This window comes from Calonectris borealis, chromosome 1, assembly GCF_964195595.1.
Source record: "Calonectris borealis chromosome 1, bCalBor7.hap1.2, whole genome shotgun sequence".
Classification (NCBI taxonomy): Eukaryota; Metazoa; Chordata; class Aves; order Procellariiformes; family Procellariidae; genus Calonectris; species Calonectris borealis.
Window position 1 is genome coordinate 83,359,082 of NC_134312.1, and position 21,901 is coordinate 83,380,982.

The 21,901-nt window shown below is 39.7% G+C and overlaps 1 protein-coding gene across 2 annotated transcripts; it reads right to left on the reverse strand.

The window, feature by feature from the left end:
- Positions 1–790: 790 nt before the first annotated feature.
- NDUFA9 (NADH:ubiquinone oxidoreductase subunit A9) lies at positions 791–21,289 on the reverse strand. 2 transcript variants are annotated; one of them, XR_012675687.1, is made up of 12 exons: positions 21,142–21,289; positions 16,914–17,084; positions 16,019–16,116; positions 15,736–15,827; positions 12,635–12,776; positions 11,360–11,462; positions 10,561–10,628; positions 10,336–10,412; positions 5,648–5,743; positions 3,588–3,654; positions 1,542–1,682; positions 981–1,070 (listed from the first exon to the last, which is right to left on the reverse strand). XR_012675687.1 is itself a non-coding variant. In XM_075162790.1 (11 exons), exons 1-11 carry the CDS (start codon positions 21,197–21,199, stop codon positions 900–902), a joined length of 1,143 nt encoding a protein of 380 aa, XP_075018891.1. In that variant the 5' UTR covers positions 21,200–21,289; the 3' UTR covers positions 791–899. The 2 variants fall into 2 exon arrangements, 1 of the variants encoding a protein (XP_075018891.1); XM_075162790.1 differs by lacking the exon at positions 1,542–1,682 and having other exon boundaries at positions 791–1,070.
- Positions 21,290–21,901: the final 612 nt, after the last annotated feature.

The following is a 21,901-nucleotide window of genomic DNA, read 5'->3' on the forward strand; positions in this document are numbered from 1 at the left end:
ACAGACTTACTCAGCTCTAAGCTGCACCTTAGCAAACAATGTCCCCACCAAAATTTAACCAAAAGTCTCCAGTAACTCTTTGGATATGGAAACAGAAAAGACAGTTCTTGATCAAATTCAGGCAGGGATCTGTCTTTGATCTTAAAACAACTGAAAATATTTAATCCTGAAGCAAAGTTTCTCTCTCGTACCAAAAGAAAGACGATGTCCCAGCACATAAAGGCTTTGAGCATCTAAAAATAATTAGACTTTTTCATGTAAAAATGGAAGAAATGACACATTTCCTCATGTCTATGAGCCACAGCACACAACTATCACAGAGATCAGATGACACATAGTAACTTGTTTACATGTCTGATTGACGCTCCTTGACCTTAGAAACAGCTTGGGCCATTTTGGTTGGCATTTTCTATAATAGTTGTGCTCAGGGCAGAAAACAAGGCTCAGAAGAGTCAAGAACTTAAAAACAGGGCTTTATCTGAGACCTCATAACCTGAATAGGTGGCAGTACCAGCAATCCCTATTGGAAAGGAGACGTTCTAGGTGACGTAGTCATGAACTGCAATGTTCTTTCAAATCACTTAAGCACTTACTAAAGCTCAGTGATATGCTTGCTTTGAGAGCCAAGGGAGAAACTGCCTAGTGTTAAGACACATTCCCTCTAGTCCCAACCTTCAAAATATTTTAATGCTCACCAGCTAAGCACCAATATGTAATTTGCTTTCATGACCTATTAAAAACTGCATTTCAATGACAGTCTTCCATAATTGAAAAGACAACACTGGTGAAATATAGTTTACATGATTAATATATTTTACTCAGTATGTACACAGTTCTTCAAACAAATTGGGTCATACAAAGGCAGTTTAAGAAGCGTTAAGTAACCACCTTATCAACTGTTACATGGGATATGTCTTAGCTGGTTTTGCTTCCTCCAGCTCAGCGTCCAACCAGCGGTATCTGCGGTGACGGCGCACGACTTCAATTGCTTTTTGTTCTAGAGGTGTTGGTTGAATACCCAGGTCTTCCAAACCAGGAAGGTCAGGAAATGTCATGTCTGTTGTGTGAAACTTTAAAAAGAAAAAAAAACAAACAAAAAAAAAAAGAGGGAATTCACTTGATAGAATGTACAACATTGCACCCAATGCAACCATTCACATACTAAAAAAAGTATTCTGTATTTATACCTGAGGTCACCTTTTTTCTTTTAGGGAAACAAACTAGCATAAATCCATAGTACTAGAAACATTTTAATATGTCTCAAAATAATCTTCTACAAATGGCAGCTCTTGGGAGATTCTACTACAATTTCAAGACTGCTGACGTAAGACCTTCCCACACGAAAGAACCCCACAATACAACACACTGCTGCATCTTGTAGTAGATCTGAAGACCTATTCAAACACAAATGTGGACTCAGCCAACTGCATGTCAGTTCCAGTTCCTTGACCGATTTTGCCTCAGTGTTTTTCCTTGGGAGGAAGAAAAGATTCAATGTGGCCCTACAGAACTATGGCATAATTATACAAGGTATTGAGTACCCAGTGTACTTCGACAGGAGATACTGCATCTGGCAAGAAGTCCTTCAGGCTTCAGATTTAGATTCAGGAATAAATAGCAGTGAGACATGCAGAAAGTGTCTTCATTTTCTCTCCATCAGGTATACATTATCAGGAAAATCACTGCATTGCAACCACAAAGTTAGGCCAAACTTGTAAGGGCATATTTGAATTGCAATTATATACATTCTGCTTTGTCAAGAAAATACATGTTGAGTTATCACCTTTGGTAGGTTGTTTTTCTCTGTTCATGGTTTAGAACAGGGTCCTGTACAGGACAAATACTTAATTCTGTTACCATATTTGCAACACGTATGACCTAAACCTTAGAAAATGGGGATTTCTCTTATGCTGTTATTCCTTGAAAGGTCTTTAAGTCAACCATATCTAATTTTGTGTAGACTACTTACGGATGAAAAGAGGAACAATCAGACACAGAAGTGACATGGAGAAACTCCCCTCTTACACTACCCATGCTATCGCTAAATTGGAGTAGTTTTAGTGATTTGGTGCAGGCTTATTTTATGAAATGTAACTCTATTATAAACTACAAAGGCAGCTAGAAATAAGGTTTTCAGGAGATGTTACATCTACATCCTGGGTCAATACAGCCAATAGAACTACAATGCAAACTCTCTCCAGTATGGGGGATGAGTTAGTGGTTTGGGGGAAAAAAAAAGTTTTGCACTAGACCATGAATAAGCTTACCTCTTTATTACACATACTGTCCACAGTTTTTCACAATTATTTCCACACAGAATAGGAAACTGGTTTATTTCACAGATGGAGAAATGTAAACATAGACATTAATTGCTTACAGCTATTCAGTAAGCAGCTCTAAGTATAGGACCCAGTTCTCCCAGATTCATGGTAGTACCCCATCTCAAATTAATTTTGGGACAATCAGGTCAAAATAGGCTATTGATACTGCATCATAACAAAAGGCATTAAAACTCCAACTCTGTAAAATACTTGGGAGAGTACCTGCAACCTTCAGAGAGCAGCAAGCTTAGAGACTGTTAGAGTACATGACTCTGCTAACCTACACATATGCCAACAGTTTTGACATTAATACTTGCTAAATCCTACTTTTTCCTCACTTGCAGTTGGTTTTTTGCAAGTTATTTCTCCACCCCCACTTAGACACTCTGAGAAGTTAGGAATAAACGTGAAGTTGCAATATGTTCATGAGAAATGAACTCTAATGTTAAGCGAGAATTTGGGCTGTATCCAGCACTGTCAGTTCAACTTGAGTTGTTAAAAACGCCATTATCTGGATGGTATAAGTGACTTTAATGCATCTAGAGGTACATAAACTCACTAGTTACCTAGAATAGGGGAGCACACCCTGCCCCCACTTAGCAGCACATTGCACATCCAATCTCTACTTTGGCTTTGCTATTTTCAATAGCATGTGTTTTGAGGTGGGGGGCAGAAGCACAGAGAAGTATGCAGCCTTGATCGCTTCTAACACTTCAGAAGGTTGGGCCCTTTCCCCACCACCATCATGTTACTTCTTGCTATATAACCCTCTCACCAATTGTTTCAAGCACTTACTTAAATGTATTTAGAGAAATATGTTAACTATTCTTTCTCCACCGCTGGTAGTGGAAAGACTACATCATAATGATGCCTTTTAAAAAAAAAATTCTGTTAGTCCCTCTCTCTTACTAAGTCTTTGTAAGCCTACACCAGAGGAATCTCCAGACTTCTTTGACAGTGTATCCCCTTGGCACTGTAAGAGTTCTGGACAAATAAGTTAAGAGCGAGATTGCAGAACAGTAGCTGCAGCAGTTGTATGGCAGAAACCATAACCATTTTTGAGGAAGGTTATATATGAACACCTTTAAAAATTTAAATTTTTGTAGTATCCAAAGAGTCTGAAAACAACTCTTTACAATCAAATTCTAGCCATTGAACTGACTGAAATACTGCACCACATTTCAGCACTCCTTGAATGCAAAACTACAAATGCAAATTTCAAATACACATTTCCCAAGAAGAATTTGTGAATTGTCCTACACTTACCCGGTCCACTTTGTCTCGTGTTAACCATGGTTCAAATGGACTAATCTCAAAGAATCTTGCAACTAAACTGTAATCAGAAAGAGTATTGCAAAAGTATAGTCATTATCCAGAAGCACAGAAGAAAATGAGAACTGGTAAAAATATTTCACACTTAATAGACAGTGAGCAAGAGCTTGTTCCGTAGCTGTTCTTGCAAGCTATGAATTCATTAAAGCAGTGAACATGCCAGCCAGCAAGTTCTTAGTTGTGTTTCTGGTAACTTTAACTGTTTGCTACTGAATTATTCGATCTCCTATTCTTTTACTTTGGAAGGGAATGGAGGAGCAGCTATCTAGAAGTAAAAATGAGCATTAGTGGGTGGGGAAGGTAAACCTCCACATCCAATTCCCCACACACCAGAGGATCCAGTCTTGCCCCTGCCTTTCCCCCAAACTCTGTTCCCTAGTAGTGTAGGCAGTAATCCAATTAGTCATGAAGTTTGATTCAATGCCTCCATGAGAAAACATGCTTGCTGACAACTAAATGAGTTGTAGCCGTACAAACAAGATGATGGAATCTGGAGTGATCTGCATCTATAAAAAGGATAAGGATTAGTACATTTGCAGTTTCGAAAAACGAAGTTTGCCTTGAAAGAAAGAAAATCTGGCAGAGAAAAGAAAATAACACTACAGCTCTTGCTTAGTGTCTTGGGACCAACAGTATTCAAGGTAGAATCTCTTACTGAAAGTGCTCACCTGGCAGACTAGGGTGTTACTAAGTTACTGCACATAAACAGAACTAGGCTTATCCACCTTTTAGATGCACTCTTTTCTCAAAAATATGAACTACCACTTAGTTTAGCCCATAAAGAAAAAAGCATACTATGGACTGCTGCAAATGTGAATAAAACTAATAGGCACCCACACAGTTACTTCTTTGCTCTGTGTCAGCTAAGCCATGTTAACCTGATGCCTCTACAACCAATTCAGAAACAGCCACAACAGTTTAGGATGTTGTTCTAGCATTATTCATCATCAGTTATATGAACCCAATGTTGAGTCCTATTAGCAGATTGGTAGGAGGGTTCTAACATTGGTGACTTTTTTAGCTTATTAGTTTGCATTGTACTAAAATTGAGGAAGACCAGCACCCCAAACATTAACCGATCTCAACCACGCTGAGGGCAACTTCTGAAACGGCATTTACTGTTTGAGGTAGCTCTTCAAAAGGATGTGATCTAGGCCCAGGCTCAGATTTATACTGCACGTTTTCATGCACTATTACTCAGTAGCTGCAATTCAGCAAATCAGCTTCTATCCTCAGTGCCCCCTAAGGCCAAAACATACAGCTGCAGAAGCAGCTCAGTGCATGCAAACAGAGCCTTTGCAGTCCATCCACTGTAGTCAACTGAAGTGATGCTATACCTTTCCCTTCTTATCTCCCAATTTATTACCATCTTCTAAAGACGTTACTGCCCTCATATCGCAGACAAAGAAATGCTTCCTCACAACTGCACTGCTCAAATTCCTAGGCCGCGATCTCAGAACAAACTTACCTCCAACACTGGCTCAAATCAATACAAAGGACTGAACTAGAAAGTCAGTCAATACCCATACCCACCCTTACCCCAACTCTGCTTCCAGGGTGGCAGTGCTCACCAGACTGGAAGGATAGCTGACAGCAGCAATATCTTAAGCTGCTGCGGACAAACCTCTCAGGTCAGCAACATACACACAGATTTTCCCTTACTATTAAAAGTTTGTTTAGTTTGCTACTGATTGTCTCTACTTAAGACCTTTTGCTACTTCTTGACTCAGCAAAGCCATTCAATGACTCTGGAATAAATAGTTATGTTAAGTTTATTACAAGTACACCTTTCATACACTAGCTCATCAAATGCAGGCCTGTGCCTAAGCAGAAGACTCAAAGCTAGCTAACGAGAACCTAGGGAAAGCCAGTTTCTACAATTTTACCGTGTTAAATAACAACGGGCAATATTAAATAACCAATGCAACAGTTATTTATGCTTCTGTGCCACCTGTTGGGTCCCAAGTTCTTAGTGAAGGAAGGGTCCCACTTACTGGTAGAGAGGGCGTGGAAGCGGATAGGGAAGAAAGGTTCGAAAGGAAACTGCGTAGATGTATTCTACCATGTCGTAAAGAAGGTATCGGTTAGGTCTGAAAAAAAAACCAAGAAACATAATAGGTAAGTTAGGTATACTTACATATTTGCAGCAAGAGACAAAAATTTTAAAGCCCTCCACCCTCAAGCCTACTAAGGACCTCTTTTCTTCAATCTAAATGATTTGCCAAATTTGTCATTTTCCTCACAAGAGGGGAACAAATTTTGGCTCTCCAGATTCTGTACTGTTTGAAATAGAGAGAGATTAAGTTAGAAAAACATATAATCTGACATCAGCGATGGTAACAGTGTAAGTCACAAATTGCAAAATTTTTTCGTCACCGCGTTGGGTGCCAGTGCCCAGGCACTGGCAGGGGGGGCTGCGGGGCAGCCTATGTAGACAGGTCTGGTCTGCCCCGTACCGGGCACAGCCCGGACCCACCGCAGGGCACGGCTCAGCCCCTCAGACAAGATGGTGGCGCCTCTGGGAAAACTCATTTAAGGAAGGGCAAAAATACCACACAGGCAGAGAGGAGAGAGGAGTGAGCATGAAAAACAGGCCTGCGAGCACCAAGGTGAGAGCAGGAGGAGGTGCTCCAGGCACCCAAGCAGAGACTCCCCTATGGCTCATAGAGAGCCCACACTGGAGCAGGTTTATCCTGAAGGCCTGCAGCCCGTGGAAGGGCCCACGCTGGGAACGGTGTGAAGAGGAAGGAGCGGCAGAGAGAAGCTGTTACGGACTGACCCCATAAGCCGCTGTTCCCCATCCCCCTGCGCCGCTCAGGAAGAGCGGGTAGAGTAGTCGGGAGTGAAGGACTGAAGTTGAGCCTGGTAAAAGGGTGGAGGGGAAAAGGTGTTGGTTTATTCTTTTTGTCTTTATTTCACACTATTCAGATCTATTTTAATTGACAGTAAATTAAATTACTTTTTCCCACGTCGAGTCTGTTTGGCCCATGACAGTAACTGGTAAACAGTCTCCCTGTCTTTATCTCAACCCATAAGCTTTTCATACTATTTTCCCCCACTGTCCTGTTGAGGAGGGGGAGTGAGCAGCTAGGTGGGCGTCTGGCTGCTGGCCAAGGCTAACCCACCACAATCATACTCAATAAAGTGTATTCTGTGTACTTTTAAAGCACACCCTTAATGTGCCTCTTCTATGCCGATTCAAATTCTGAATACAAGATTTTCAGCACAGGGACAGGACTGAATTTGTACAAGCCCACTTGGCAGTGTGTAACAGAAGGAAGCCAGAAAGCAAATGGTAAAATAAAGAAAGGTTTGCTAACAAGACATCCCATCTTTGGTAGCAAATGGCTGCAAGGAAGTTGATTCACTTGCCTTTGCTTGACTAAGAACATACTGTTCTCTTCAAAAGCAAGAGGAAGAAACTAAGATAAATTCCCCCAAAAGAATGCATTCCCCCTCTCAAGATTGAGGGAAGGAAGCAGTCAGTCTCCTGCACACCTGCAGTAGTTTAAGAGTAGTTTAAGAGAAACATACACCACTGGGAGTTCCCATTCCTTTCTTGTTCAGACTTTGCCTTAGCATTTTAATGATCTATCTTTATAGATGCCTCAAACTGAAACAGATCTCTCCCGTGGCTTTCAAAGCAACTTGCTGGTATTCCAAAACATTCTGAAAATCTTCATGACAACACACAAGAACACTCTGCTGAGCACTGGTGTGTCACTTGGTGTTTCAACCTTCAAAATTACATCCTGCTGATCATGATCAAAGTGGCAACAAACACAACAGAAGTATGTGTCTCCTAAGTATTTGCTATACTTTTCAGCTAAGATAGAGATCTCAGTGACATGACAATCAACTTGAGACTGATTACTTCCCAGGTAGGAGCCTCCTAAAAATAAGACTCTGTAGGGTTTTTTTCATCTTCAGCCTCCCTTTTTTTTTTTTTTTAAATAGGAGACACTGAATTACTGTTGGAATCTAAAGCCCCACAAAAATGAAACCATGCTATAGTAAGACTGTCTAAGTATGCAAAACCTCCCACAGTCCAAAAATCCAAGATTATGATACAAAGAACATGAATTTCAGTTTAATAAACCCAAGATCTCAAAGATATCAAGGTCTGAGGTTGCATGCATGAAAACTAAGCCTTCAGAACGAACAGCAATGCTAATAACCACAAACAAAATTTGTTGATAAATGCTGGAAAAAAGACAGAACCCCAAATTACTGCTACTTTAGTTTGTAAAAGCAAGTTAGGGTGAAACATTCTAATGGATATACTTAAAGGTAGGTCAGCATACTTAGGAGAATTCAAAAGAATTCAACACTCGAAACTCCTTATCAACATCATCCAGGTGGCTGGATTATAGAACCTGAGACATCTGCATTTATGAAGGACTAAAGGACTACCATCAAAAACAAGATACTCAGTTTTCTTCTGTTAATAGAACTTACAAGAGAAACACAGCAAAAAGTGGTAGTGTCAAATTTACTTACTCAGCTGAGGAAAAAAAAAAAACAAACTTCATTTTCATTAGTTATTAGCATTTTTTTTACCAAATTTTTTGCCCTTACACTTTAACATCCTCATGCCTATCCAAAGGTAGTATAAGCCAATTTCACTTTTATCCTGATATGCAAGAACCATGTAAGGATGTACAGTATAGCTAAACTTAAAAGTGCAAAAATAAATACTGTTTGTTCCTTTACAAATTACCAAACATTAACAACACAACTTCACCAAGAATAGAATCACATTGAAGTATCATTACGTTAACCACAATACTAGCAGACAGCAAGCTCTAGAGAGCATTAGCATTCAAGACATGATTTAATGAGTGGATGCAGCAAAACCAACACCATGGGGGAAAAAGGGGAACAGGTAAAAAAAACCATAACAAATCTTCAGTCATTCAGAAATAGCAATGACACCACTACCTGTCATAGTTAAAACTCTATTCCACCATATAGTAGGAAGGGGGAAAAAAAAAACCAAAACCCACAAACGAAGAACAACACAGAAATAGAATGTTCTTTTACACAATTAGTATTTTAAACTCAAACTGGTAACTCCTTTTAAAAAAATAAAAAAGCGTCTCATACAGCTTTAGTCAAGAGTTACGCTGCAGAGTTCCTTTGGTTTTCCAACACTGACTTGGATCTTCGGTTTAGACCATCATTTATTCAAAGTCTTTTCAGTCATTGTTATGTGCCTGAAACTGTATTCCTTCCAGTGAGAGCCTGGCATCCTTGCTTGAATTCCTGCCTCTGAAACCTGGGCACTGAACTCCTGGCCTTCTGTAAATTGCCAAAAAATCAGACTTTGAAACTGTAAGAATACATTCAAAGTTTAGCCAATTAGTTTAGCCCTTCCATTTGGCTGCAAATAGTGTTCTATTTAGTGTGCAATTCTCAATTTCTCCTGCAGTTGGAGCAGTTGCTTCTGCTCAGACAGCGATGAACCTAAAAACAGGCGCCTCTCCTTTCTTTTGTGGCAGGCAGCTTTGGATACATATTGACTCATCTTCAAGTTTGCCCCCAAAAGATAAAATAGTCACTCAAAGGGTTAATTTCGTCACATTTTGTGGTTTTGCGTTAGTTGTGTCCATCTGACACCTACCTATCTATTCTCTGATAAAAAAGTGGTTTTGAATGGCTGTCTAGCATGTTTCCACTTGTTCTTTAGTGTGACACTTCATATCATCCCAATGATTTGAAAACAACTTCAAGTTACTTAACAACCTTATTAGTAGTCCTCTCAGAACATTGTTAGCTTGTTTCTGTTATTTTGCTAGTTTTTGAGCAGAAGTTCCTCAGCATGATCCAACAGAAGTTGAAGACCTGCTTGCTGCCTTTTCCAGAACACCAGCATACAGCACACCTAGCCTAGCTGCCAGGATAACATCTTCCTCAACAGCACAGTTACAGCGCTGAAGAAAGTGACATCACACGAGTAAGAGACGAAACAGCAACAATTCCGCACTACAGTAATAAAGAGCTGTCACTGCAGCAGCGTCACAAAACGAACATGGAAAAAACAATGTAATGTCAGATAAGCCGTTTGCAAAATCCAGATACTATGCACATTTTCAGTGTATAAGGGGGGGGGAAGTCAGAGAGATGCATGCAGTAGAAAAAAAGAGAGCTGTTCAGCATCATTTCTATCTTGACTAATTAGCAACTGTTTTATCAATGAGTCTAATGTTCCTTACCACATATATTGGATAAAAACCAGTTCCAGTGCTATGTTACAGTATCAAAACGTGGACCCATTACCTTGGCATTTGCCACGTTGTTTATTCTTAATGCTAATGACCTATTCTGAGTTGGAGCTTTTGTACACAAAGAGATCCACTGTCTCTAGCCTTTCTAATTCCAGGTGGTTTGCACACAGCTTTAGCAGAATTTTCTCCAAATCCACATTGTCTAGCACGTTTCCCAAGACTGCCTATTTCTTTGTCTGCACATACATAACATTAAATGCAATGGGGCCCAAGCTAGGATTTTCAGAGTACTCACAATAACAGCTTGAGTCATTTTTCCTCCCAAAAAGGAGGTGGAATTTATTGCAGCTCAAACTGTGTGCATGGATGAAGAAATTAAATGTACTGTGCAGCATGCCAAAAAATGACACCAAAAAGAAGTACTTCAGTTAATTAAAATCAGAAAAGTAACCTACCCAGCCAAGGCGTATGTTTTTCCTTTAGCATCGGGATCCTTAATTGTATTAATAATTGCCTTTGCTACATCAACCACCTGTGAGAAACAAATTCAGACAATTACCAACAGAAAACAGGAATGCATACACACACTCCTCTTTCAGAAGTGATTTACAGGGGGAAGAGAAGAAAACCCAACACACACACAGAGGATTTGGGATTGTCTTGTTTTATTGAAAACTTACATATACCGGTTGCTTCACTGTTTTTTTGCCCAGAGAAATAAGAGGCACACCACCAAACCAGCGCATGTCTGATAGAAAGACACATAGATAACTTGAGAATAAAATCTGTGAATCCTTTCAGAAAGCAAATAGCCATTACATTTTGCACAACACTGAGTGTGGATCTCTTATGAAAAGTGACCTAACTTTAAAAAAATAAAATTGGGAAGAATTACCACCCAATTCTAGTAGCGCTGTTTTCAACGCACATTTAGTTTTCTTATTAACAACGATGGGAAGGCTGTATTTACTACTTACTTAGAGTGGTTCAGAGATACCTCAACTTTGCAAGGCAGAAACAGATTCCACTCTGTCCTGTCTAGCAATTTTGTTGGTGATACATCACAGTCATTACTGTTGCTTCCAAGCCCAGAACAACTCAGGTCAATTTTTACATTCAAGCATTACCAACTTGAAAAACTACTTTCAGGGTAAACTACTTTGAGGGTTAAGATGACCAGACCTTAGCTCAGAACAATCTAAATAATAAAACAATAGTACACATCTCTCCCACCCGCCCCCCCCCCCAAAAAAAAAAAAAAAAAAATCAAACAGCAAAGCCTAACTAGGTTCAGAAAGAATTCAGTCATGAGATGAAAAGTTATTGTTTCCCGTTACACACCTCAGCTAACAAAATACATTACATTTGTGATAAAAAACCATACCTCTCTGCTTTTCAAAAGCAAATCACATCTTCCCTCTGTTCTTTACAGACAGGTATACAAATCATACATGGTTTTATTATTTCAAGAGTACATACTTGCGTAATGATTGAGAAATCGGTCCTCTCTCCCAAACATCTCAGAGGGCTTCAAAATTATAGCATCTGGAAATTCCTCCCTCACTGCTTTTTCTCCAACAGCCTATCATTCAATTAAAATGAACGCATTAATTAGATCCATTCTGAACAGACCAGAAGAGGATGCCTTTTCAGAACTTAATGCATCCTGACTACAGCACTGAAAGAAATGACACCATCAGTAGCACAAAAATTATTTATATCTGAGCCATCTGATCTTTGAGATGCTATGCTAAGATAAAGGTCTCACAGAAAGTCCCAAAAGTCCCATAAATTAGGGGATCATTTCTTCTATTTGAGATACAATACAGTCTCACTAGTGAAGTGACACAAATTTAAAGTGACAAAGTTCAAACAGGAAGAAGCCTAACCTAAGTACTTCTCTTGCTAATTCAGACCAGAGCTTGGAAGATAACAGACGGTTTACATAACCCTTACTACATTATCAGAACATTCCAAGAACTGCTTAAGTACAGTTAGAAATTTTAGTGGCAGCTCTCTACTTTCCACATGGGACTGGCCAATACAGTAAGGCCTAACTGTCCTATAGAGTTGTTCACATTAAGAGCTACCAAATTTTAACCTTGGTTTTAAAATTTTTTTATACTAAATACAAGGCAGAGTCCAGTGAACTCAAACAAAACAAAAATACCTGAAAGTGGGACAATAGCTATATTTAAAAGAGAAAATCTGTAATAGAAAATTATACCTCCTAATAAAGAAGAAAATAGTAAGATACCAAAACAGATTTTTTTTTTTTTTTTAACTTTGGAGCAGGTAACAATCCCACTCCAAGGGCCTGTAATCGTGATACTCATCTGTCTTTGCAGCATTCATATTGGCATCAACTACTTACTTTGCGAGGTCATTCCAGCCTTAGATGTTAGGCCTGATATCGGATCCCAAATGATCAAACTAGTTCCTCTTTCTTAATGACAGTAATTGTAGATGCAAAGATATTCAAGGATCGAAGAAAGGAAGAGTTTTCAGGAATACAAGATCTATTTCCCTTCAAAGCACATGAAGTACTAAGCAGGAAAAAATTAGTCACTTAACTCCTTGTCTCACTCAGCTCCAGTAAGCACAGTAACTCAAAAATTCCTCAGCTGCAGAAAACATTCCATAGTAAATTCATACACTGATTCCTTCAAACAGACCCAGTTGGGAGAAAAAAAACAACAACAACAAAAAAAAGTAGGCGCTCAGAAAATATATTCAAAAGGATTCCAGACTTACTTTACTCCTGAGGTATTTGGAAGGACTCTTCATGCTAGCATTCAGGTGAGAGATATGAATGAGTGTTTCCACACCAGCTTCCCTAGTTATCTGCGCAATACTTTTAGGAATATTTACAAATTCATCTTCAAAACTGAAGTTTCTAAAACAAGGCAAAAAACAAATTTTACTTTAAGAGCAGTTAACAGTGGCTGCCTACCAACCAAACAGCAATCATAACGTATTACTTGAATATATTTCAGAAAACTATCTTGATGCCCTTTGTTAGAAACAAAGTTTCCTTTCATGAGGGACTTTTCCTATGATAAAAACTAGAGGCAAGTGAAATGCAACAGTAAGCTTGAATCACAGCTTTAGTACTGTCTGCTTTTTCACCTGTTAAGATTAAATCAGTCTGAAAAATCCTCTTGCCCATTTGTCTGTGACAAATGGAAAACTCTTCTCAAGTGAAAACAGATTTTTTTTTTTAAGAGAAGTGCTGCATCTTGAAATCTGAGCAAAGCTGTCTTTTTACAACACCTGTTCAAAATTTAACTTGATTTGATGCACTCAATTACACTATAGAGGAGCTCAAAAATTCGGAGCAGCGTAAGTTAGGGCAGATGCTAGGCATTGGGGAAGTAGACAAAAACAGACCAAAGAACACACAGGTGCTTATGCAAATGGAAAATTTTACATTGATAGAACATTAGAACCATTTCATAGCAGCTGTACGGGACTTCAAGGAGAAGCATGCAGAAAGAAGAACAACTCCACTCACTTTATGGCATTCAAGGGGCCTAAATTAGGGGGTTCAACTGTAATCTAGTTTGGCATCTGATCAAGAACAATACAGAAGCTCTGTCTCCAAGCAGAACTGACACTATAGGCTGGCAACAATCCCAAAATTCTTTCCAACTATCCCAAGACTGCAAGAAAGAGGTTTGGCTTCTCATGTCTTTATATTGTCCTTGTAAGCACGCCGCTCCATCTGTTCCATTTGCTTTGGGTAACAAACATCGTGTCCAAATGTCTCTCTCTCTGTCCTTATCTACTCCCACAGCTCTTCAGGTCCCACTGGAGTCTAAAGAAAGCCTTAAAAATAAAAAGTTATTTTTGACCCTTCAATAACTAATCTGATCCTGGGAACCATCACTCCTGTCCTACTCACAAAAATAGATTTTGGAAACACACAAGAACGAACAACATCCCTCTTGTAACTATGGAGTTTTCAAACAACACAGTATACACAGATGAGACTGTACACTAATACTAGGCAAGACGAAAGTATTTAATGGCAGGCTTTACTTTTTTTGACTGATCTCTACTTCTAATCTTACTTTTTTTTCTTCCCTGCTTAAGTTTTTCATAGACTTTGGGATGATTACAATGGTTAGCCTGACCTCATGTTTAACAGACCATAGGATTTTATCTCAGGGTTCCAGAACCACCATTGATGCCAACGTGTATAAAATCATAAGAACATTTGTGCACTGGTAAGTTTTGGAATGTCCAAAAGTCTTTAACATGTACCAAGACTCCTCTGCTTTTGAATCTGTTGAAACTGACCAGAGTGACAAAGTTTGGGAGTTCTTAACTAGAATGAAACTTTTTGTTGCTGTCGCCACACTTCCTTTCAGTAACAACAAAGTCCTCCGTTATATAAATCATACTTTTTACATGAGTCCAGAAATTTTAAATGGGGAAGTACACGTGAAATATATATCTGAAAGATAAATAGAGATTACATTGTCCTTGGGCCAACTGTACAGACTTTCTTTTCTTCCCTCATTCCCACATTACAAAGAAGTTTCTTCTGTTTTGACAGCAATAAGCGCTTGAACTCTTACGTTCATAATTTAGTAACAGCGCATAACAATCCTGACAGGTTGGTTTGTACATTTTTACCTATATCCCAAAGTCTGAAGAAGATACAAAAAGAACCAAAAACCGTGTCAGATGCACAAGACCGAAGTTAATTTACATTTGGTGGGCTTTTCCCCAAATAAACTATGTTATAGACTCCCAACAGTGAGACAAGGAGTTAAGTGACTATCAGAAAAATAAAGTACCTCTATGAATTTGAATGCAAAATCAGTGTCTCCCAGAAGTTACGTATGCTATTTGACTAGCCAAGAAACAGCTGAAATAGTATGTCTGTTGGCAAGCACCTATTTTAGGAAAAATAATTGTACAATTTGAGACTACTAATTCTATTCTATTAATACAATTTGACCACTAATTCTACAATTTGAACACCAAATGGCTGTTCACAAAAAAAGAGCAAAAAAGGCATTAGGCTTGTAAATGTAGATGAAACTGATATCTATATTTGTTTCTGTCTATTATGATAGCATATGTACCGTATAAAGGCAAATCACACAACTAATGAGTTTTTGTCTGGCAGTTCTGCACAAGGCTTTAAAAAAAGTGGACCTAATTGGACACATGCAAAAAAATAAATATGAGGCTATTACAGGTATTTTTAACCTAAAATAAATATGGGATTTTTTTTAATGGATTTCCAAAAGGAATATTTTTTAAAAATATTACAAAAAAATAAATACTTATATAGCTAATAATCTCTGTGCCAAAATTCTATCAAGGAATGATGTTATTAATCATAATCTTAGGGACCCTCCATTAGCTATTCCTGTTTATTAATATTTACCAGAGAATAGGAAATGCTTGATCATAGCTTATTCTAGTAGGCTAGAATTCATCGCTACACTGAAGTGACAGGACGAAAGCCCACTTCTGTAATAATGTAAATAGGAGCTCACAGAAACTGGTGAGCCTCTGTCAGCTACAGGAAGGCACCCATGAAACATCCGTAAGGTGTATGAAAGCAGCACATTGAACTCTCTGACAAAACAAAAGCTGTACACTAGAAAATTATAGAAAGAATGCGCTTTTCAAAAGCAAATCATAACCAGGACTCTAGTTAACCATTTAAAGAAATGGAAGAACTTTTATATGCAAAATTTCAGTTTTGCCTTTTCATAGAAGCCAAGAATAATATCAGCATCACCGCATACTGTACACATGCTGTAAAACATGGCTACAATGTCCAATACCTGGTGCAAATCTATCTATATAGGAAAAAAAAAAGGGAAAATTACTTTGTTTCCCATTCCTTTCCAACAAGATTAATGACCACATTGCTGTGTTCCACGGCTCTTCGGATAGAGTCTTTGTCCTTACAGTCCCACTCCTGTAACCAGAGCATCAAACGGGAAAAAGATGAGATAATGTGTAAATAGGCATAATCAAAGAAAGCTCTTTCACACCATTTCCATTTAGAGGCTAAACAATAGCTGGAGTTCTGACTTCGAGAATGATTAACAGACTTCCTTGTATAGCAATGGTATTGTATTTGATCTAAAGCCAGAGCAAAAGACTTACTAAGAAGACAAGTTGCCCCAGGTCACCCATGGGCCGCAGATACATGAGGTCATACTGATCACAGCGATAGGGTATGATTACTTGAGATCCAATGCGACCTAAGCGTTCAAAAAAAAAGTTTCATTTATCTCAAACCACCTCATAACTTTAAGTAGATGAACTTCTCAATATACAAAACTTCCTTTTTTCCCTGGCATTAAAGCACAACAAATACACATAATCTTGAATAGTTATCTGCAAAGCTATAAGTAGAATAGAAGTAAGTTTTTGAACCTACATCATTGGAATTCTTAAGCAGGGACATACTTGAGTATTTGGGCTTGTAAGACAAATACAGAAGCTTAAAAGAAGCTTGTTAACAAACAACAAAAAAAATCACAGTGTGTGCTATAAACATAGTACAATACCTAAAAATGTGTCACATCTAAGGATATTTGCATTTTTTAATTTGCATGGAAAGAAGAAGGGAAAAAAAAAGCAAGAGTTATTTTCCAAAACTTAAATTCAAAAGGGCAATTTTAAAGAATTCCAATCAAATTCCTGCAAACATTTTAGTAAAATGTCCTAATAAGGCCAAAACCATGAGAATCAAATATGTGCTGTACCTCTCCTCAAATCTACATTTTACGGATTGAAAAACAGTACTTGAAGGAGAATGACTTATTTTAATAACTTTAACAATCTTCAAAAGCTTCTAAACTTCCTAGATGAAAACAGTTTTTACTAATTGTCACATCTTGGTATTTTAGCAGACCAAACACTATGAAAGTATCACACAAAACACTTTTAGGATCCAAAATGCCAGAGATTTCTAGATTATCCTGCAACCTGAAGAAAAACTAGTTTCATTAAACACTTAATTTTTTTTCTAATTAGTACTCCTGGGGAACATTACCTAAACGGTTGACAACGTATCGTCCTAGGAAACCTGTAGCCCCAAAGACAGTGGCCACGATGCCACTAACAGAGGATCGTCCACTTCTTCCATGAGGGATCACGGCATGATGAACTTGGCGGTGCTGCTGCAACACAGATGGTGCTGCAGCTAACACAGAAATGCCAGGGCCTACAACACAAAATGGGAGAGAGCATATGATATAAGCTAAAAGTTAGTACTGTCAAACCATAGTTAATGTTATTTTTCTCATTACAGATCCATTTTCTCTAATCTCCCTCCACAAAATTTCCCATGTCAAGACTCCTGACAGGCTATTTCAGAGACATCTGGATAGGTCAGAGGACAGCAGGCTTGAGGGAGCTGTTGATAAAAGTCAAAGACCTAACTAAGACACGAAAGGAGCAGACTAAGGTTATCGGTTCCTAAACAGCAAGTAGATCTTAACTGGCTAGCATTAGTACTTGATGTATAAGGTGAAGCACAGAGGTTAAACAAATAAAGAATAATTGCTAAAGGGAGGTCCCACCCGAGTACCTCCACATCCTGCTCCCAGATCTGGGAACTGTGGGACAAAGACCTCAGAATCACTCTGCAGTTAACCAGACTTTTCACCTCAGTCTAAATATAGCAGACCCAAATGTTGGAAGAGGCAGCAATCCTCCTATATCATAGCTCTAGAGTGAAGGGAAATGAAGAGATGCAAAGAGCCAGATCCATGATGCATAGAATATTGCCTCACAGCTGCTCCTTTTCTCAAGGAGCTATGAAAACTTGAAAGCCATGGAAATAGGACATCACTAGGATATTGACATAAATTACAAGGCAGCTCCAACAGGGAGCTTGAAAAGAAGAAACATATGTCCTCTCCAACCAAGTTAGCCAAAAGCAAGAAATAAACTGCTTGTACGAGATTTTTGAAATTAGAAGTGTTTAGTGTTACTACACGTCCATGCTCATAAAAAGAAAGGAACAGATGAAATATAGAGTGCATAAATACACCACAGACATCTGGCTGTTGACAAGAGCAGACCGTAAAAGCTGTCATTGGAAAACTAGCTTGAGGATATAACAGAAATCCAGTAACTGACCCTCCAACTTTTAGTAAGTCATGGCCATAAGTATTTTCTGGATAAGAATAAGCAAATAAATTTAATCTTCTCCATATAAAGCTAAGTAACAAGAATCATAATGAAAACAAGATTAGTATTTGATATCAGAATGACGTATGCATTAGGAAACAACAAACAAAAATCCCACTTGTACACTGAACGGTTTTATCCGGATATGGTTAGGTATTACCAGTTATACAGTGGCACTGATGTTGTAGCCATGACGTTAAGAGGATCAAAAGGACAGGGTATGTTTGGACATAAACTATATTTTGTTAGATCAGCTGATAGAAGTCAAACCAGAAAATCCAGCAAGATTTCAGTGCCTGAAGGAGGTGTTTCTCTACCTAAAAGTTTGTCTGCCCCTCCTCTCTCCACACCCCACAAATCGGAATAATAAAAGATACCACATCTCCAATTTTGTCCTGAAAGGTAGCTTGACACCCACTTAGTTAAGTAAAGCAATCACACATATACACTTGCACTTATCAAATTAATATACTATGCCTAGAAACTATACTCAATTGGGTGATAGAAACAGGACAAAATAAGACACTACCTATGTAAACTTCAAGTAGGTATATGACTTCCTAAAAAGCAACTCTCCTACAAAATAGGTCCAAGCTCAGGAACAGTTAAACTGGGCATGGTATCTGTTTTAAAGTGGCAGATATGCAGGGCCTCTCCATTACTGAGACAGAGACTTTGAGACTAACTATGAGAAAGAAGGAAAATACACTCTATGATAAGCACCCATTAAAAGAAAAACCAAACAAAAAAAACCCAAACAAAAACACACACAAAAAAAACCCCACACCGTTTATCAAAGATCTGCTGGAGTTTAATAGAAGTACATGCTCCTGTGGCATCCAATTAATGTCTGCAAACCTGACATGCAGTTTTAAAAGTGACACAATATCTTTATATTAAACTTTATAATACCTCAAACTGATATTTTAAGGAACATGCCAACTCATCACTCCCATATTCACCACTTATCTTTACTCTCTGCTTTTTCTATCATCCAGTTAATTTAACATTGCCCTCTAAATCTGTATGTATACTTTTGCGGAATTACAGTGAAGGGGAAGACAGCCATTTCAATGGATTTCCAATGCAGCACATCTTAAAACACATTACCACTATCCTTACAATGTTATCTGACACAGACTACACAAACATACAGCCCATACCCTAGGTTTTTACATTCAAAAATCTTAGAGAGGCAGGTTACTTTTTTTTCTTTATTCTATTAAACAACAACAACAGAACAAACTCGCAAATTAAATCAGTAGTGTATACTGAATACTCTGCACAGAATAAAGCCTGTAGCTATGTAATGGGTACTGGGAGAGTGAAGGTTAACCAAGCTCAGTACAAGTGCAAGCGTAAAGGATAACACTGAGTGAGACAGTTGGATGATCTTGTTACCTTCATTCTTATAGTGTTCTAATAATTAGGGTTTTATTATTTAATTTATTTTTCAGGAAAAGCAGACTTACAGAAAAATGACTGGGTTCTTTATAACCAGCAGGATTCCTTCAAGTATGCAAAAAAGCTACATGGTATGCTGGGATGGTGAAAGAGAACGCTTGATGACCCATACTCCTCAGTACTTTGTTTACATGCACTTCTCTTTCTAAAGGTTTGTAAAAAAAAAATTTTACACAATATTCCTATTTACAGAATTAACATATCTGTTACTTTCACATAGGAACACATTTCAGTCCTTACGATATAAAACCTAAAAGCAATAAGATTTCAGTCCACTGTGAGCATGTGTTGAAAAAAGTATTATTACAGATCAACCCATGTAAGAACAACAGAGAGTTAATCTGAAAAAAAAAATTATACACATCTTTCAACTACTTTGTGGCTTTTTTGCTGTTATTTCTGCAAAAATTATTGGTGACAGGCTCTTCATGATGCTATCACTGTGACACTAACAAATAACATCCAACTCTTTTGTATTCTCCCACCTTTGTGTATACACCTGTTGTGGCTTGCCTTACACTGTAAGGTCTTTAGTGGTGTACATCTTTTCTTGTTCCATAACTGTACAAAATCTGTCACAAATTATCACCATCTATGGCTACATGCCCAATTACTACTATATGATTAAAAAAAAAGTTGAGATTTAAGGGTATCCATGAGACTCAAAGAAAGCAGGCTAGAGATTAGGTCCAGTAAAGGACCTTCCACATGGTGTGGCGCCCTATTAAAATGTAACGATTAGTAACTCAGGACAACATAACTTCATAGAGCCATACAGCTTTCACAGCCCATGTTAGTATCTCCAGACTGAGCAGCAGTGCTTAAAATTCAGAATCCTTGTGTTACACAGGAGCACATTCTCAGAATAGTAGGATTTCATCTTCTTCACTAAGCAGAATCTATTTGTCACTGGAAGTTTACTTTTACAATCCATATTTGAAGCAGTTTATGAACACTGGTTTGAATTAAACCTCAAATATCCATAGTAAATCATCATTTTCTTGAAAAGACGCATTGCTCCAATTAACTTCCTCATCTTTATCAACCAAGAAAACCTGTTTGCCATCTCCCACTTTACTCAACAGAGGAGCACGTGCTGAATCCATTTAATTAAAAATCGGTTCTGTTTTGGAGGTAAAGACCCAAACACAAGCTTTAAATATAATTCTGGTACTTGAGCATGCTTATAGATCATGGACAAAATGTCAAGGTCACCTAAGAAATCGTAAAACGAATGCAAACTTTTAGCCTACAGGGCAGCATTTCATCTGCTGTGATTTTGACACCCCCAGCAACATAACCTGCTGCACAGCTACAGCGGTAGCCCGAGCCAATCCCACGCAGCCCTTTGGGCTACAAACCCCCGTTCCCTAAAGAGAAGGCAAGCAGAAAAACGACCATTTCTGTTATTTTAGCCAGCTGTTTTTCAGACGCTGCCCTGTGAGCTCCCTCACCCAGCTCTACTCCGAGGGCGCCGCGGTGAGAGAAGAGAGGCCCGCGGGCAGGCGGCTGGCATAGCACCGTGCAGGTTCGGGCAGAGCGCAAGGGCAGCCTGGCTCCCCGCGGCCCCGCGAGGAGAAGCGGCCTCCCGGCACCAGCTCCTCGGCGGCGGTGACACTCACCTGCCCTTGGCAACAGAAGGCCGCGGGCAGCCAGAGAGCAGCGGGCCACGGCCGCCATCTTGCCTTACCCACCAACCCTCACGCCGGACGGCATGCGGACAGGGTCAAACCTCTTCCCCGGTGCGTGCGCAAGAGCCACGCACCGGGCGGGGGGGAGAGAGCGGAAGTGCGCCTGCGTAGGCCCGTGTACCGCAGCGCGCATGCGTGTAGAGGGGACACGCTCCGTTCCCCTCCCCCGCGGGGCGGGGCGGGGCGGGGCGGGGGGCGGAGCCGCGGCACGTGCGGCCCCCGCCCGACGGTTGGGCCCCGCCCAACCTGCCGCTGACGGGAGGCGGTGCCGGGCGGGGGCTGCCCTCAGCCGGTGGCGGCCCGCGGTCCCGCTGGCGCTTCTGCCGGCCCCGCCGAACCCCCGCCCTCCCCGGCCCCGGAGCAGAGCCGCGGGCAGTCGTAGCCCCTCGCGGCGGAGCAGCTGCTGAGCTGGTGGGCTGGAGCCAAGCCGGCCCGTGGGGGACGGGGAGACCGGGCGGTGAGCTCCGTGGCAGGGCGTGGTGCACAGTCTGGGCCCGACTGGGGAAGAACGCTTGAGGTGGTAGACTCAGCTCTGGAGGGTGGGATGGAAGTGTAGAGGCACCCAAGAGAGGAATTTCAGAGGGAGGATGACCCCCAACGCTTGCCGGTGTATTTGAAAACCCCAAGCTTAAGTAGTTATTAATCTCTCTAGGGGAACTGCTGGTTCACAGGTCCTTGCACCTGCTTCCAA